We start from the raw sequence: 17,298 nt of genomic DNA, 5'->3' as shown, positions 1-17,298 counted from the left end.
CAGTACAGTGGGTAAGTGGGCACAATACAGGGGCAGGAGGGTACAGTGGGAGGGTAAGTAGGCACAGTACAGAGGGCAGGAGGGTACAGTTTAGGGGCAGTAATGTATAATACAGATTTGGCCTACTCAAGCAGAGCTGCAGAGATGTCATAGATCTTAAATATTCTAGCAGGCTGTCATTGGTCTAAATCTACACTGGAATGACACCTACCCCTCTACCTTCCCCTCCAGAGTTTCTGGCTCTCTTCTGGCACTTTGCAGGGGTTAAGTAAGAACCCCGAGGTGGATTATCTTATTACTGATGCTGCTTGTGTGGGTGGGATGTCCACTGCACCAATCACGCGGGAAGAATAGGAGAGTCGGGTCAGCAGGGATTGGTGCAGTACACATCCCACCCACACAAGCAGCAGCAATAGTAAGATGTCTCGGGGGTTCTTCCTTAGTCCCTAAAAAAATGTGGGTGGGGGACAGGGCTGGGAACTATGGGGTAGGGGAGACGGAATGGGGGGGGGGGGTGAGTGGGTAGGAGATGGGGGATTGGTAGAGGAGAACTGGAGTGAAACTGGGGGAGCCTGCTCTTTATAGGGATACAAATGGAGGAGGATTTGTGCTGGCATGAGGAAAGGATGGGGAGAGGCAAATAGATGAGGGTCAAGGGGACTGGAGAGGGGACGTTAGGGATGGGCATGGGGAGTAATGTTGCCTGGTGAAGAATAGCACCAAAGAAAGAAAGAAAGAAAGAAAGAGCTGGAGTACCCTCTTGCATCAGAATCTGGCACAGTGCCCCCTTACATCAGAATATGGCACAGTGCCCCCTTACATCAGAATATGGCACAGTGCCCCCTTACATCATAATACGGCACAGTGCCCCCTTACATCAGCACCTGGCGGAGTGCCCCCTTACATCAGCACCTGGCGGCGTCCCCCCTTATGTCAGCACCTGGCGGAGTGCCCCCTTATGTCTGCATCTGGCGGAGTGCCCCCTTATGTCAGCATCTGGCGGAGTGCCCCCTTATGTCAGAACCTGGCGGAGTGCCCCCTTATGTGAGAGTTTAGTTGTCCATAAGTTCTAGATGGGGGAGAGAAGGGAGGGAGATGGAGAGAGTCCAGTGGTAGTGTAGAGCTCCCTTACCCCAGGTTGGTCTCTGCAGGATCAGACAGCAGCAATCTTACAGCCAGATGGATCTGCCGCCCGCAGTGCTTCAAAATTTCCCACTTTATCACCCCTTTCTCGTGCACAGTACTGGTGTTTGGGCGGAGCAGACACCGAGGAGAGGGGTGGGAGGAGGTGGAGCAAATCAATATATCTCTCCTTACTGTCCTGTGGCTAAAAGGAGGGGGGAGATGCTAGGCCCTGACAGCTTCTTTAAGTTGACATTTATCAAACCTGCCCAGGCACAATATCCACGGTGGTAGGTGTTGGCTGGGAGGCACAGCCCACCCCAGCATCCCCTAGATCCAGCAATGAGGATGAGGAGGAGCATAAGCAGCTTTCCTCTCCTGTCCGTGTGGGAGGGGAGGGGGGAACTGTCAGCGGCGGTGCTAGTTCTGCAGAGCAGCTCTATCTGTGATCCGGAGCTGTCAGTGAGCTTCCGTCGCTAAGTGAACCAGTCCCGATCGCAGCCCGCTATCTCTCCACGGACCATGTAGATCTCTCACTAGTGCAATTGAGCGGGTTGCACAGCAGACTGGCAGGGACTTGGCACTGTGCTGATGGCGTGGAGAACCTTGCTGCCAGCCATAGAGGCAGCTCTTAATTAGGCAAATTAGGTGGCCGCAAGGTCCCTGTGAGTGCGAGGCCTTTGGAAAACGCCTATTTTGCCTAATTAGAGAGCCGCCTCTAAGCAGAGCTGCCAGCATAATTTAGGTTGTGTCTGCTTGAGCTATATGGAAAAGAACTTTGAGGTCCATAGAGTGGGATCCTTCAACATTTTGGCTTTCGATTGTACACCTTGTAGAGCAGCCTTTCTCAACCTTTTCAACACAGAGGAACCCTTGAAATAGTTCACTGGTCTCGGGGAGCCCCTGCTAAAACTTAGAAATCTACAACTCATGATACATTAGTGTGATGGTCAGTGAGAAGAACGGTCCTTACACTTGTGGTCATTGGGAAGAACTACCTCCTTACAGATAGCTAAAAAGATCAATGGTGTGAGTGGGAACTTATCTGAGAGGCAGAAATTGCCCAATGCTGAAGGAACCCCTAGCAACCTCTGGAGGAACCCTGGTTGAGAATCACTGTTGTAGAGTAAGAAGGCTGGATGTACAGGTATATGTCCATTAGGAGAATCTAACATACTTTCCATACATTCACCAATTTTACCTGATAATACAATAGACTGGCTCCAGCCATTCACAAATGTGGGATGAGACACAAGACATGTCACGTTGTCTCCATCAGACTTGTATGTACTGATCACTGTCCAAGTATCATCCAAATCTTTAATTTCTGATGTGTTTATATAATCTGAATGTGGGATCCAGGAGATCTCTGCAGCCGGGAATCCACCAATGGCTCTACACTCCAGAGATCCATCACTGTTTCTATCCAGAGACACAGAGGGCTGAGCTGGAGAAATAAAGAAGAACGCATTACTAAACCATATATTACTAAATAATTGTTGTCAATGGTTTGTCAGATGTACAGATAAAACTTTATTTGAAATGCATATTAGAAGTAGGAAATGAGTTTTAATATAATAAAGAAGATGTCAGGTATGGATATGTTTTACACAGTTACGCTTGTCCCGATTGGACCAATGTAAGAAAGTATTTAAATATCTGTGTAATCCCTATAGAAGCTGGAAATCAATGTAATAGACACCACTATTTCAGTGATCTGCACTAGCGTCTGGGTTCCAATTTCTGGACCAATGCAACTTTGTAAAAATATCCATACCAGGAATTCTTTTTTTAAGGATTTCTGTAGACCAGGGGTCTCCAAACTTTCTAAACAGGGGGCCAGTTTACTGTCCAGCAGTCTTTAGAGCGGCTGGAAAAGGTCTTGATTTGAGTGGCAGAAAACAATGCCCCTTTAGTGTCAGTGGGAGAAATTGTGCCCCACCGTTGGTGTCATTGGGAGCAATTGTGCCCCATCATTGGTGTCATTGGGCCCAATTTTTGGCATCACTGGAAGGAATGCTGCACCATAGTTGGTGTCATTGGGAGGAATTGTGCCCCTTTGCTGGTGTCAGTGGGAGGAATCATACCCCATCATTAGTGTCATTGGGCCCAATTTCTGGTGTCATTGGGAGGAATTGTACCTCATCGTTGGTGCCAAGGGAAGGAATTGGGCACCTTCACTGGTCTCAGTGGGGTTGAATTAAGCCCCATTGTTGGTATCAGTGAATGAAATAATGCCCCAAGTGTCAGATAAAAGCAAGCAAAGGACCACACAGTTTGGAGACCACTGATGTAAACAAACCAGGAAACCTACTTTCATTGAATACTGTAAGTTTATACAGAAGCTGGTAAATGCTGGTTTTGGATGCATTTGGAGTTACAGAAGTCAGAAATAAGTCTTCGTGGGCTAGTATTGGTGTTGATAGGGTGGCCATAGACTTAATATTAATCATATCTGTATACAAGATACGACTATAAACAGTACCAAAGCCTAAATACTACCACGCTAAAAGGAAATGAAAGGTAAATAAAGAGGGAAGTACACCTATACAATATTTCTCCTAAAACCCAACTCCAGGAGTAACAACATTTCTCTCCCCCCCCCCCCCCCCCCCGGATCCAACCACCCTCTCCCATTATGTTTTTTACATTTTCAGCATACATACCTTTTCCTGGTGTCCTTTGGACAGTCACATGACAACATGGTCCTCTTTTCCGACAAGGACAATCCTAAATACTGCAGAGAACCGAGGTGACATTATGACATCAGAGCCATTCTCTGCAGCATTGTACTGTGTGAGCCCAAGCCAATGTCGTGACTTCTTTGGTTTCAGTAATAACTCAAAATGGAGTTCTAATCTTTGCCCACTAAAAAAATATAAAAATTGCCTGGACTTCCAATTTAATTGTTTACCACTCCTGCACCCAATGTGATTCAAGTCATTCCCCTATTGGGAGTGTCAGACCTGAAATAAAAGAAATTATAAGGAAGAGAGGAACAGCTAATGTAAATTCTCCTGTCTGCAGCTCTGTTAGTCTCGGGTTTCATGCACCAGAGGTACAGGGGAAGTAAAAGATACACATAATTAAAATTAAAGCTCACAGAATACTGTAAGAAGAATTACAATATTGGAAGACCTAGGAGGACACTAGTGCAAACAAGGACTGGCTACAGGAAAAAGACAGAAAGTGGCCTTTCTAACTGCCAAAGAGCTTGTAGGCAGGTGCAGTCTATTTTCTCCACTGCAGGTGGCGCTCAACCAGAGTGGCATAGTACTGAGAGAGGAAGTCAGGAGGAACATGATTCCTCTATGGTTTCCAGGGTCACTGGGGAAGCTATCCGATTGGATGCTGCCACTCCATGTGACCCTAGCAGCCGTCTTGGGTCAGGCAGAGCCTATTTAAGGCCCTGGCTCTCAGGTTTGACACACATGTCATGTGTGAGTAGTGTAGGGACAGGTCATCCATCTATCAGGGACATTAGCAGCAGGGAAAGGTTCCAGACGAAAGCTTAGGACTCGCAATCATCTTGGACATATTCCTGTTTGGGAAATAGATGGCCACGCCGCATTATGCTGCTGGCATTAATTGTTGTGAGTGTTCTCTTGTGGCACAGACTTACACACTGGCAGCTGGGGGAGGGTCCTGGATACCTACCACAGTTCTAACAATACTGCCTGACAGGGCTGTACACATGCCTTGGCCACTGCAAATGTTTTTCACTTGGGCTGCAGTTGAGGCATGGTCCCATAATGTAAAATTTTCTGTTTTGCAAAAAACAAAAAACTCCCCAAAAAACAAGTATTGCCTCCTGAACACCTGCTAGTCGCTGTTATAAAGCCCTCTGAAAAGTGGTAAGCGTTAAAGAGCCATTAAACAGACTTTCATTTTTACTTTGGTTTTGTTATCCAGAATGTAAGATAGCAAAAGGTGTAATAAAATTTTGCAGTAAATGCAGCATGTACATAAATATATAAATATTCTACTCTTTCCCCCGGAAGAGCAATTTAGTGTTTTTTTTCCCCCCTGTACCTGGTGATGGAAAGAGGTGGCCAGAATAGGGAAGAGACTACCAGTACTCATACCTTATCCACAGAGGAAATCTCAATAAATAAGCCTGGTTACTAAATATGTAAAGTGTTGCACTGTCCTCTATTTGGGTTGTTAGGCTAAATTAGGTTTTTGGCCTTATTGTAGTCAGCGGAGCAGCGATCTGCAGTTTTTGGTTGGTCGGGGCTTCCTATGCTGGGTGTTTGATTTCTCCTACCTACATCTAGGAGAAGCTTCCAGAATATACAGTAGGGCAGAGAGAGTCAAATGTCCAGTTATGAATATTTATCATGTTTCAGCCAATCCCTGGAAGGGGGCGTCCAGGTGGCTGAGGGGGTGATCAATATTTTGAGAGTCCTGAGTGTTTTTCCAGTTCCCCTGGGAGGCAGCTCTACTAAGACAAGATTTGCAGTTTGGGCCTCAGCAGGTGCTTGTTTGATGTGATATATGCAAAGAGACAGCACAAGCCATTACTGTACAGAAGCCATGTTTACTGAATGACCCAGCAGGAACAGGAAACACCACACAGGAAGAAGTACAATAGAGATGCACCATAAAGTTGCATTTAAAGAAACATATCATCCATAACAGTGCTGAGCTGAGGGCCTGGGGAAGATTAATCATTGCTGGAGGGCACTGTCCTAAAGTCCCGGTCTGGAGAAGGAACTTTTTTATCCCCCTCACCATGGAACTACCTGTGGAAGGTGGGTGGCAGCCAGCTCCTGTGAATAAGACCTATAGTGGGGCTTTCATATGTGCCTACAGCTTTAACCCATTCCCGACGAGTGTACACAGATGTGCGTACTCAGCTTTCGGGGGTTACCCCGGTACCGTTGTTTAGAGCAGGTGATCGGCTTTCCAGGTTTAACAACCGATGCAGCTAAAAGCTTTTATACCGGAGGAGCTGGAGGGGACATCCCCCCCTCTCGCCGCCTTCCACTGCTCTTCCCGGGCCTTCTGTTCCACTGGAAGGCCCAATCGAACATCAGCTGATTCCGGCGGCTAGTGACAGACTGGAACGAAGCCGGAAACGCTTTTGTTCCAGTCTCCTGGATGTAAACACGGAAGTGACGTCATGACATCATTTCCGGTTTACTCAGCTGCCAATGGCGCCGGATTTTAAAAAATCGACAGTATTCAGATACACAATTTTCGGGGATCTGAATACTTTGAAGTGCAAAGGAGGGATTGGAGGTCTTTTAGACCTCCTATCCCTCCATAAAGAGTACCTGTCACCACCTATTACTGTCACAAGGGATGTTTACATATAATAGTGATCAAAATGTTTTTTTCTTTTAAAAAACCCATTTTAATAATATAAAAAATAAGAAAAAAAAATGGAAAAGCAAGTTACGTCCGCAATTGTAAACGGTGTTCAAATCACACATGTGAGGTATCGCCACGATCATCAGAGCAAAAGCAATAATTCTAGCACTAGACTTCCTCTGTAACTCTAACCTGGTAACCGTAAAAGTCAGTCCTTTTGACAATTGCTGTCCAATTTTTGGCCAACAAATGTTGGATCGCGGGCTAGAAATTTTTGACTACGGTTTGATGTCAGATTTTCATATAGTCAGTACACAAATCTGTCACACAAAAGTCGAAATTACAAACACCCACAAAGGGTGGCGCGCAAGAGCTGAAATTCCTCGTAGTGCGTAATTACGTTCGTGTTTGTTGCACCGTTAGTATGCAAGACAAGATCCTGGCATATGCCCTTTTGACAAAAGTCCGATGATCGGTTGGCCAACAATCGCACCGTGTGTACGAAGCTTAAGACCCCATATTACTATTAGATTTTCTGCAGATTTTTGTCTTCAGATTTACCCAAACCATATAATATTAGGTCAAACCTTAAGAGTTTCAATTTGTATGCAATCAGGCAGGCCCTTGGACTACATGGTTTTGGTAAAGCTAAAGGAAATTAGTCAACAAACGTTGTATTGTGTGTATGGGGTCTTAATGACTGTACACACAATACAAAAATCAGATGGAAAGATTCGTACGACGTGCTGTCTGGCGATTTCTGTGCTTTAGACAGCTGATTTTGCTTTTTCGTCGGGGACAAAAGCTGGACGGGTAGACTATAACATTTTTGTCAGATGTAAACTCAACATTCGATTTTCGTTTCATTAGTACGATTTTGGTACAAAAAAATGGTGCAAGACTACGCATGCTCAGAAACTAAAGAATACATACAAAACTATTCAACACATGACATTACTTCTGAAGTTGAATTTTGTCGTACCAAAATTTTTTATAGTGTTTAACCTCTTCTCTTTTGACATGAGACTAGAGTAGAATTATAGGGGTCTGATAATGTTGAGTGTTATATATATATATATATATATATATATATATATATATATATATGGATATATAGATAGATAGATAGAGAGAGAGAGAAGAAAACCTCAAAGAGGAGGGTGACCACATATGCTTTAAACTCATGGAAGAAGAAATGCAGTAAATCTCCCCAGTAAAGGACACTACTCTTGAAAATTCTGATCTGATCCTGTTTACAGAGTATTCACATCTGTAGAAAGGAGTTCCAAGAATGGCATATGCGGTGACAACATTGGAGGAAGTGATTAAGACCCAACTACTCCCTTTATCACTTTCAGCGCAGGTTGCCAAAGTGGTAGCACTCACAAGAGCCTGTGATACCACAAAGAATCAAACAGCCAACATCTACACTGATAGCGAGTATGCTTTCCAAGTAGTCCATGATTATGGACCCATAAGGAAGAGCAGACGATTCACAACTGCTGCAGGAGAACCAATTCAAAACTGGAAATATGCATAAGAACTTTTTGAAGCAGTCACCCTCCCAAAGGAAGTAGCCATCTTGAAAGTCAAGGAACATACTGGAGGATAACCCATGGAAGAAAAAAGAAACCAGTTGGCTGATCCTAATGCCAGGAAGACTCCTGAAACATCAATGGAAGCAATCATGATCCTAATCACTGATTTTGCAAAGGAATAAGAAGTCCGTAACAGATTGAAGAAAAGGAAGAGAACAAATACAGAAGGCGAAGGAACTGATTAAGAAATTCCAAGAATATTCATCTGATGATTGGAATGAAATCATAAAAAGGGACAGAGCAAAGAAGGACCAAGATGGACTCTTGTGCAAGGAAAATGGAATATGTGTCCCACCTCAAACGGAGAAGAGGATCATGCAACTAGCCCATGGCCCAAGTCATGTAGGCCCTAAGGCAATGGAGAGAAGCATAAGCAAGGCTGGATGGTTTATTCAATACTCCAGAAATGCATATCAAGACTTTGTTGAGCGGTGCATAATCTGTGCTAAAAACAACCCAGGAAAACCGACCAGGGTAAGACATTTGGCCAAGCCACTACTCCCTTTCCAAAGACTTCAGATTGATTGCATCCAATTGCCCAAATCAGGCCAATATCAATATGTTTTGTTGTGAGTAGACATGTTTTCAAGCTGAATAGAAGCCTGACCGGTGGCTAAAGCAAATGCCAAGACAACAGCAAAGAAGCTCCCTTCTGAACTAATATGCCGCTTTGGAGTCACTGAAACCATAGAGAATGACAGAGGAACACATTTTACTGGACAGATCATGCAAATTATATGCAAGGACTTGGCAATTGATCAGGCCTTCCATGCCCCTATCATCCTCAGAGTTCAGGAAAGGGAGAAAAATATAGTGGAATCATTAACCACTTCAGTCCTGTAGGAGTTGGCTGCTCAATGACCAGAGCACTGTTTACCATTTGGCACTGCACTGTTTTAAAGTGGTGTTCCAGTCCCTAATTTGTTTCAGCGATTTCTGAATGGGCGGCTGTCTTTTGTGGCACACACAGGTCCCACACAGGTTACATTTTTTTGTTGCATTTCTATGTCATTTTTTCAGGGTGGACCTCCACTTTAACTGGTAATTGTGTGGTCATAAAATGCTGTACCCACACAAAATTTGTGTCCTTTTTTCCCACAAATAGAGCTTTTTTTTGATGGTATTTGATTGCCTCTGCAATTTTTATTTTTTTCGATATGTTATATCGTCTACTACTAGGGTACATTTTCTGGAATTTACGCAGCTTTTAGTTTATGACTGCCTATCTCATTTCTTGAGGTGCTAAAATGGCAGGGCAGTACAGCCCCCCTCCCCATCTCAAATGACCCCATTTTGGAAAGTATACACCCCAAGGAAATTGCTGAGAGGCACATTGAGCCCATTGAATGTGTAATTTTTGTAAAAGTGATTGAAAAATGCCAAAAACAACAAAAAAGTACACAAAGTTGTCACTAAATGATATATTGCTCAAACATGCTATTGCCATATGTGAAATTACATTCCAAAATACATTCTGCTGTACGGGTAAGGGGATACCTCATGTGTGAGACTTTGTGGGAGTCTAGCCGTGTACAGGACCCCGAAAACCAAGCGCCTTCAGGCTTTCTAAGGGCATAAAATTGTTATTTCCCTTCCTCACTACCTATCAGAGATTCGGAGGCCATGAAATAACACAATAGCACAAAACTCCCCCAAATGACCCCATTTTGGAAAGAAGACACTTCAAGCAATTTGCTGAGAGGCATGTTGAGTTTTGCCACAAATATGAGAAAATATAGATATATATATTTTTTTTTACACAAAGTTGGCACTAAAATATATATTGTTCAAACATGTCATAGTGATATGTGGAATTACACCACAAAATACATTCTGCTGCTTCTCCTGAGTACGGGGATACCACATGCGTGGGACTTTTTGGCATTCCAACCGTGTACAGGACCCTGAAAACCAATCACCGCCTTCAGGCTTTCTAATGCCCCGTACACACGGTTGGATTTTCCAATGGAAAATGTTCTATGGGAGCTTGTTGTCGGAAATTCCGAACGTGTGTAGGCTCCATCAAACATTTTCCATCGCAATTTCCATCACACAAAATTTGAGATCTGGATCTCAAATTTTCTGACAACAAAATCCGGTGTTGGAAATTCCGATTGTGTGTACACAATTCCGACGCACAAAGTTCCACGCATGCTCAGAATGTCTATTGAACTTCATTTATCTTGGCTCGTTGTACATGTTGTACGTCACCGTGTTCTTGATGTTTGGAATTTCCGACAAACTATGTGTGACCGTGTGTATGCAAAACAAGTTTGAGCCAACATCTGTCGGAAAAAAAAACATGGATTTTGTTGTCAGAAAATCCTATCGTGTGTACAGGGCATAAGGACGTACATTTTTTATTTCACTCCTCGCTACCTTTCACAGTTTCAGAGGCCATGAAATGCCCAGATAGCACATAACTTCCCCAAATGACCCAATTTTGCAAAGTAGACACCCCAAGCTATTTGCTGAGAGGCATGGTGAGTATTTTGCAGATCTAATTTTTTGTCACAAAGTTTTGAAAATTGAAAAAAGGAAAAAAAAAAATACTTTTCTTTTTTTTCTTAATTTTCAAAAATAAATGAGAGCTGCAAAATACTCACCATGCCTCTTAGCAAATACTTTGGGGTGTCTACTTTCCAAAATTGGGTCATGGGGGGGGGGGGGGGGGTTGTTCTATCTGGACATTCCAGGGCCTCCGTAACTGTGATAGGTAGTGAGGAGTAAAATCACAATTTTATGTCTTTAGAAAGCCTGAAGGCGTGATTGGCTTTTGGGATCCTGTATGTGGTTAGGCTCCAAAAAGTCTCACACATGTGGTATCCCCACATCCTCTGACGTCACGTAATTATTTCCCAGGGCTCATCTATGTGGCACTTGGTACTGTGTCTTTCCTCTGACACAGTGCAGATTTTTTCATATGCTATTTTGGTCACTGAGTCCCGCTCACACTGAGTGTGTGGATAAATACTGGTTGGTACTGCGATATACCCTACTCTATTGGTTAACCTCCCTCTATTTTTTTATATAGCTACCTTAGGGTGCCAAGAGAGGGGGGCACTAAAACCGAGGGTCCTCCAAGTGCTTATGCTGGCACCACCCTGCTCATACCTGCTCAGTACAGCAGACCCATGACAGGTAGACGGGCGATGTGAACTTCAGCTGCTGCCTCCACACTAACTTTCACCAGCTCTCACGCCCCCTAAACCTCTTCCTTTCTCCCTGCTGAAAGGCAGATGATGGGGACAAAACAAAACATCAACAAAATGACCCCTTTCACAAGGGACAGACTCTGCTATGCTTAGCAGGGGGTCTGTCTGCTGATCCCCTGTTGAGCAGAGCTGGAGGATAACAGGTCCGTGTCCCCTTATGCAGAGCAGACACAGACACAGCCCACTCTGCTCTATGGGTAGTTGTATGTAAACAGACCGCCTGTCCGTTTACATCCAACTGGCATCTGTCCTGATCCGCCCATACAGAGGGTGTCTGTCCGCCCCACCAGTTTGTTTTTGGTGGATTGGAGGTCTCAGGGCCTTCTTTCATCATAGTTCCCCCTTACAGTGTAAATGGGATCTCTGAACATTCTGATGAAAGGGGAAATTCAGACACTGATTTCTGTCCTCCATGCAGAGCTGCTGCCTGCTGTGTGTCCATCCATCTTGGAGCTGTGTGCAGGCAGCCCATAGAAGTGGATGCAGATGCAGCAGCTGCTTTCAGATCTGTGCATCTGCTCCTGCCCACATGCAGTTTTGTCTGTGCGGACACTGTGTCTGCATTCATTTCTGTAGGCTGCCTGCACACAGCTCCAAGGTGGATGTATGGAGGACTTTTCTGAATGAGCCCTAAGGGAGAACTCTGCATGTATGGTTGGAACTCTGCAGTCTATGATGTAAAGGGGAACTCTGTAGACTCTGATGTAAAGGGGGCTCTGGGAACCTTGATTGTAAGGTGGGAATATTGAGGACTTTGAGTTAAAGTGCCCTGAAAAATGATTCATACCCCTTGACATTTTCCACATTTTGTCATGTTACAACCAAAAATGTAAATGTATTTTATTGTTTTTTTTTCTGTAATAGACCAACACAAAGTAGCACATAATTGTGAAGTGGTAGGAAAATGTGAACTGGTTTTCAAAATGTTTGTGGAATGGAAATAGTATGGCACAACTGCAAACCTACCATGACATGGACATCCACCTAAACTGACAGGCCGGGCAAGGAGAGCATTCATCAGAGAAGAGCCAAGAGGCCCATGGTAACTCTGGAGGAGCTGCAGAGATCCACAGCTCAGGTGGGAGAATCTGTCCACAGGACAACTATTAATCGTGCTCTCCATAAATATGGCCTTTATGGAAGAGTGGTAAGAAGAAAGCCATTGTTGCAGTTTGTGAGAAGCTATGTGGAGGACAACAGTAAACATGTGGAAGAAGGTGTTCTGGTCAGATGAGACCAAAATTTAATTTTGGCCTAAAAGCAAAACCCTAGGTGTGGCGAAAAACTAACACTGCACATCACCCTGAACACACCATCCCCACTGTGAAACATGGTGGTGGCAGCATCATGTTGTGGGGATGCTTTTCTTCAGCGGGGACAGGGAAGCTGGTCAGAGTTGATGGGAAGATGGATGGAGCCAAATACAGGATAGGCTTAGAAGAAAACCTGTTAGTCTGCAAAAGATTTGAGACTGGGGCGGAGGTTCATCTTCCAGCAGGACAACGACCCGAAACATACAGCAAGAGCTACAATGGAATGATTTAGATCAAAGCATATTCATGTGTTAGAATGACCCAGTCAAAGTCCAGACCTAAATCTAATTGAGAATCTGTGGCAAAACTTGAAAATTGCTGTTCACAGACACTCTCTATTCAATCTGACAGAGCTTACACTATTTTGCAAAGAAGAATGGGCAAAAATGTCACTGTCTAGATGTGCAAAGCTGGTAGAGACATTTCCAAAAAGACTTTCAGCTGTAATTGCAGAGAAAGGAGGTTCTACAAAGTATTGACTCCGGGGGGGGGGGGGGAGGGGGGTGCCATACAAATGCACCCCACACTTTTCACATATTCATTTGTAAAAAGAAATTAAAACCATTTATAATTTTCCTTCCACTTCATAATTATGAGCCACATTGTGTTGGTCTATCACATAAAATCCCAATAAAATGCATTTACGTTTTTGGTTGTAACATGACAAAATGTGGAAAATTTCATGGGGTATGAATACTTTTTCAAGGCACTGTAAGGGGGTCTTTGGGAACCTTGATTGTAAGGAAAGAATGCAGGGGAACTCTTTTGTAAGGAGGGACTTCTGAGGACTTTGATTTGGGGAAAAAATTTTCTGAATGGAAAATGTTTTGCACTATAACTATATTTTATTAGGATGATTATATTTCTGATTTTGGATATGCATATATACAATATGGTAGAAAGTGTAGTGCTAAATCTGAACTGACCTTCTCACTGTGGTGAAATCAGATATTACTCACCTAATACTTGTAAAATAGTTGTAGTGATGAAGGTCCCTTCAGCATATGTCATCTCACAGGTATAATTTCCTCCATCAGATATCTGGGTGTTCTGGATGGTCAGTCTTAGATTGGTACGTGTCATTCTTGTACTGCAGTTGTTGTATATCTGGGGTCCTCTTTTGGCAAGGTTAGCATATGAGAATAAACACAAAGAATTATTAATGTGATGGATCTTCCATATAACTCCCGTTATATCATCTCCAGGATCCTCTCCACATTGTAGAACTGTAGAATTGCCTTTTCTCCCCACCACAACATCTGGAATCAGAAGAATCAAAAAAATTTTTTTTGTTAGCACGCTGTTTATTGACCTTGAAAGTCATGCATTATGTATTATCACCAGGACTCTTTACAATTAGGCAGGTTGATTTTGGTCTAATATTTATATACAGTACATATACAGAGTCTTTTTAGCAGACAGTGCTGGAACCTTATCTGATATTAAAATGTGGATTGTCATTCTCAGTCTGGAAATACTAATTACCTGGCTGTCATGCTCACCCTTTTCTATATTTTCAGTTACTGACTCGTAACAAAACCATATATGATCACTTCCGACTTTCCTTGCGTCCCTGTTCCAGGACTACTTATATTTCAAATGCAACCCCCCCCCCAAAAAAAAACGGCTGATCCTGCCAGAAACATGAAGGAACCCTGTGTATTGTACACTCAAGCAGTCAAATAAGCCCTCTCAGTTCTTATCTTATGCCCCGTACACACGAGCAGATTTTCCGTCAGAAAAATCTTAGATGTTTTTTCCAACGGAATTCCGCTCAAGCTTGGCTTGCATACACACGGTCACACAAAAGTTTGCTGAACTTTTGACCGTCAAAAACGCGGTGACCTACAACACTATGACGAGCCGTGAAAATGAAGTTCAATGCTTCCGAGCACGCTTCAAATTGTTTCCGAGCATGCGTAGGAATTTTACGCGTCGGAATTGCTACAGACAATGGGAATTTCCATTCGGAACTTTTTCTGTCGGAAAAATTGAGAACCTGCTCTCAATCTTTTGCTGGCGGGAATTCGGCCAGCAAAAGTCCAATGAAGCATACACACGGTCGCATTTTCTGACCACAAGCTCTCATCGGTCTTTTGCTGGCCAAATTTCCGATCGTCTGTACGCGGCATTAGACTACAAAATCACCTACCCCTAAGTGTGATATAACACACACTTGCTCATTGCTTAGTCTGACATATGCTATGGGGGAGGGGATGTGCCTGACTGTCATGGGTTTTCACTTATGAATATGGTTTGCTGAATTCATGTTTTTGGGGGAGTTGTTACCCCAAAACTTTTTAATGGATTTGTAATAAAGCATTTTTTTAAACAAAATAAGATTACGTTGGTGTATTACTGTGACAGAAGAATTCAACACCCTAAAAGTCCCAAGGTTTCTATATAACAATTTTTTTCTATGCAATTAGGGGATGTGGTGTTAATTAATACAGCTAGAAACATTTATATGATATTTCCTCTTATTTCCTGTTATGTCTCTGGGACAGGAAAGGGAAACACTTTTTTTTACTCTGTCCAAAGATAAAAAAATAAAACTTTTGGTTTTACATACACTTTAAATACATACTCTGTTTTTTATAGCAGTAACCTCCCTGCCCCCACCCTCCTCTCCTCACCCCCAATATAAAGCTCTCACCTGCGGAGGATATATCCCGGTATAGAAGCAGCAGGACAGCCAGAAGATACATTGTCTGCAGGTGAGATGATGACACTGAAAAGGAGAAATGTGCTATGACAATGTCACCGATACTCACAGCTATTAACAGAATCACACATCCTGTATATCTAATGGCGTTCTCGGAATTTACATATTGCGGCCAAACAGTGGTCACTAGCAAACCCATCATGAAAACTCTACAAATTAAATTTGAGAAAATATTTTTGTGTTACACTAAGCCCCCGTACACACGGTCGGATATTCCGATGGACAATGTCCGATAGGACCGTGTTGTCGGATAATCTGACCGTGTGTGGGCTTCATCGGACTTTTTCCGTCGGAATATCTGACGGACCAAGTTTTACAGCTGGGCTATAAAATTTTCCGACAACATGATCCGATCACGTCAGTTCCGATCGTGTGTAGCCTAGTCCGACGGACAAGGTGCCACACATGCTCACAATAAAATTCGGAGACGGAAGCGCTCGCTCAGGTAAAACTACTGCTCGTAATTGATATAGCACATTCATCACGCTGCAATGTTAAAAATTCTTTAATGCAGCGTATTCTCTTTTTCTTTACAATGCTACAAGAATGAAGCTGTTTTGATGCTCATATTCACACACACTTTTCCCAAATGTATTTCTTTATTCTTTTTACTCATTTCAGCAATACAATATTTTAATTCGTCACATATACCCATTTTTTATATTTTTTTATTTTGTGGTTGTTTTTTTTTAATCAGCATCTCCTTTTATGACAGTTTGCTAATTTTTGCATTTTTTTTGGTGTGTTTTGTGTGTCAACTTACAACAACACCATTATTATCTTTTCAATTTATTGTTTTCTTTTTTAATCTACAGGAGGTTGTTTGGTGTTGGTGCCCCTTGTTATTCATTTGACTTTGTATTTTTGAAATGTACCTGCCTACTCACAAATAAATAGACATGTGCATTTAGTTTTGTTCCGATTCGAAATTCGGACGAATTTTCATTATTTGGACACTCGGATGCATCAGAATTACCGAATTACAATGCTAATGAATTCAACCGAATTCAGACGAAATTCGAATCAAATTCGAAATATTACCTGAATTTGGGGCCACGTATCTCGGGGCCACTTTTAGCTAGAAACCCCAAATTTGGTATGCAAACACAGTAGAACTAGCACTACAACATCCAAATTTGGGGTTTCTAGCTCCAAGTAACCCTGATTTATGAAGCCCCAAATTCGGGTCGCAAAATGTCAAGTACTTTTCTGCAGCAGAGAATTACATTTTGCAACCCGAATTTGGGGCCACGTTTCTCGTGGTCACTTGGTGATAGAAACCCTAGTTCTACTGTGTTTGCATACCTAATTTGGGGTTCCTAGCTACAAGTGGCCCTGAGATACGTGGCCCCAAAGTTGGGTCGCAAAATGTCATTCTCTTCTGTAGAAAAGTACTTGACATATTGTCCATATCTGGGGTCACTTGGTGGCAGGTGACGTGGCAAGTGGACAATCCACAACTTGGTCACATGGCACTCATGGCCGGTCACAAGGCACTCATGTCAGGTCACGTGGCACTCATGTCAGGTCACGTGGCACTCGTGACCGGCCACGAGTGTCTCTTGACCAAGTTGTGGATTGTCCACTTGCCACATCACCTGCTACCAAGTGACCCCAGATATGGGCAATATGCCAAGTACTTTTCTGCAGCATAGAATGACATTTTGCAACCCGAATTTGGGGCCATGTATTTTGGGGGCACTTATAGCTAGATACGCCAAATTAGGTATGCAAACACAGTAGACATAGTACTACAACATCTCCATATTTGGGGTTTCTAGCACCAAGTGACCACGAGATACGTGGCCCCAAATTCGGGTCACAAAATGTCAAGCACTTTTCTGCAGCAGAGAATTACATTTTGCGACCTGAATTTGGGGCCACATATCTCAGGGTCACTTATAGCTAGAAACACCAAATTTGGTATACAAACACAATAGAACTAGCACTACAAAGTATCCAAATTTGGGGTGACTCCAAGATACATGGCCCTAAATTCGGGTCGCAAA

At 43.2% G+C, this 17,298-nt stretch overlaps 1 protein-coding gene across 1 annotated transcript in view; it reads right to left on the bottom strand.

Annotated features, from left to right (window-relative positions):
* Positions 1-2,072: 2,072 nt before the first annotated feature.
* Positions 2,073-17,298, bottom strand: part of LOC143984092 (uncharacterized) — a 39,241-nt gene continuing 24,015 nt past the window's right edge. The window contains exons 3-5 of the mRNA XM_077484409.1: positions 15,221-15,275; positions 13,524-13,876; positions 2,073-2,569 (exon numbers count right to left, since the gene is read on the bottom strand). Of these exons, the coding sequence (XP_077340535.1) occupies positions 2,073-2,569; positions 13,524-13,876; positions 15,221-15,275 (905 nt within the window). The remainder of the gene's footprint in view (positions 2,570-13,523; positions 13,877-15,220; positions 15,276-17,298) is intronic.

This window comes from Lithobates pipiens, unplaced genomic scaffold (genome assembly GCF_037356315.1).
Source record: "Lithobates pipiens isolate NorthernLeopardFrog02 unplaced genomic scaffold, aLitPip1_a1.2 Scaffold_16, whole genome shotgun sequence".
Taxonomy (NCBI): Eukaryota; Metazoa; Chordata; class Amphibia; order Anura; family Ranidae; genus Lithobates; species Lithobates pipiens.
This window is presented reverse-complemented; position numbering and strand designations above follow the sequence as displayed.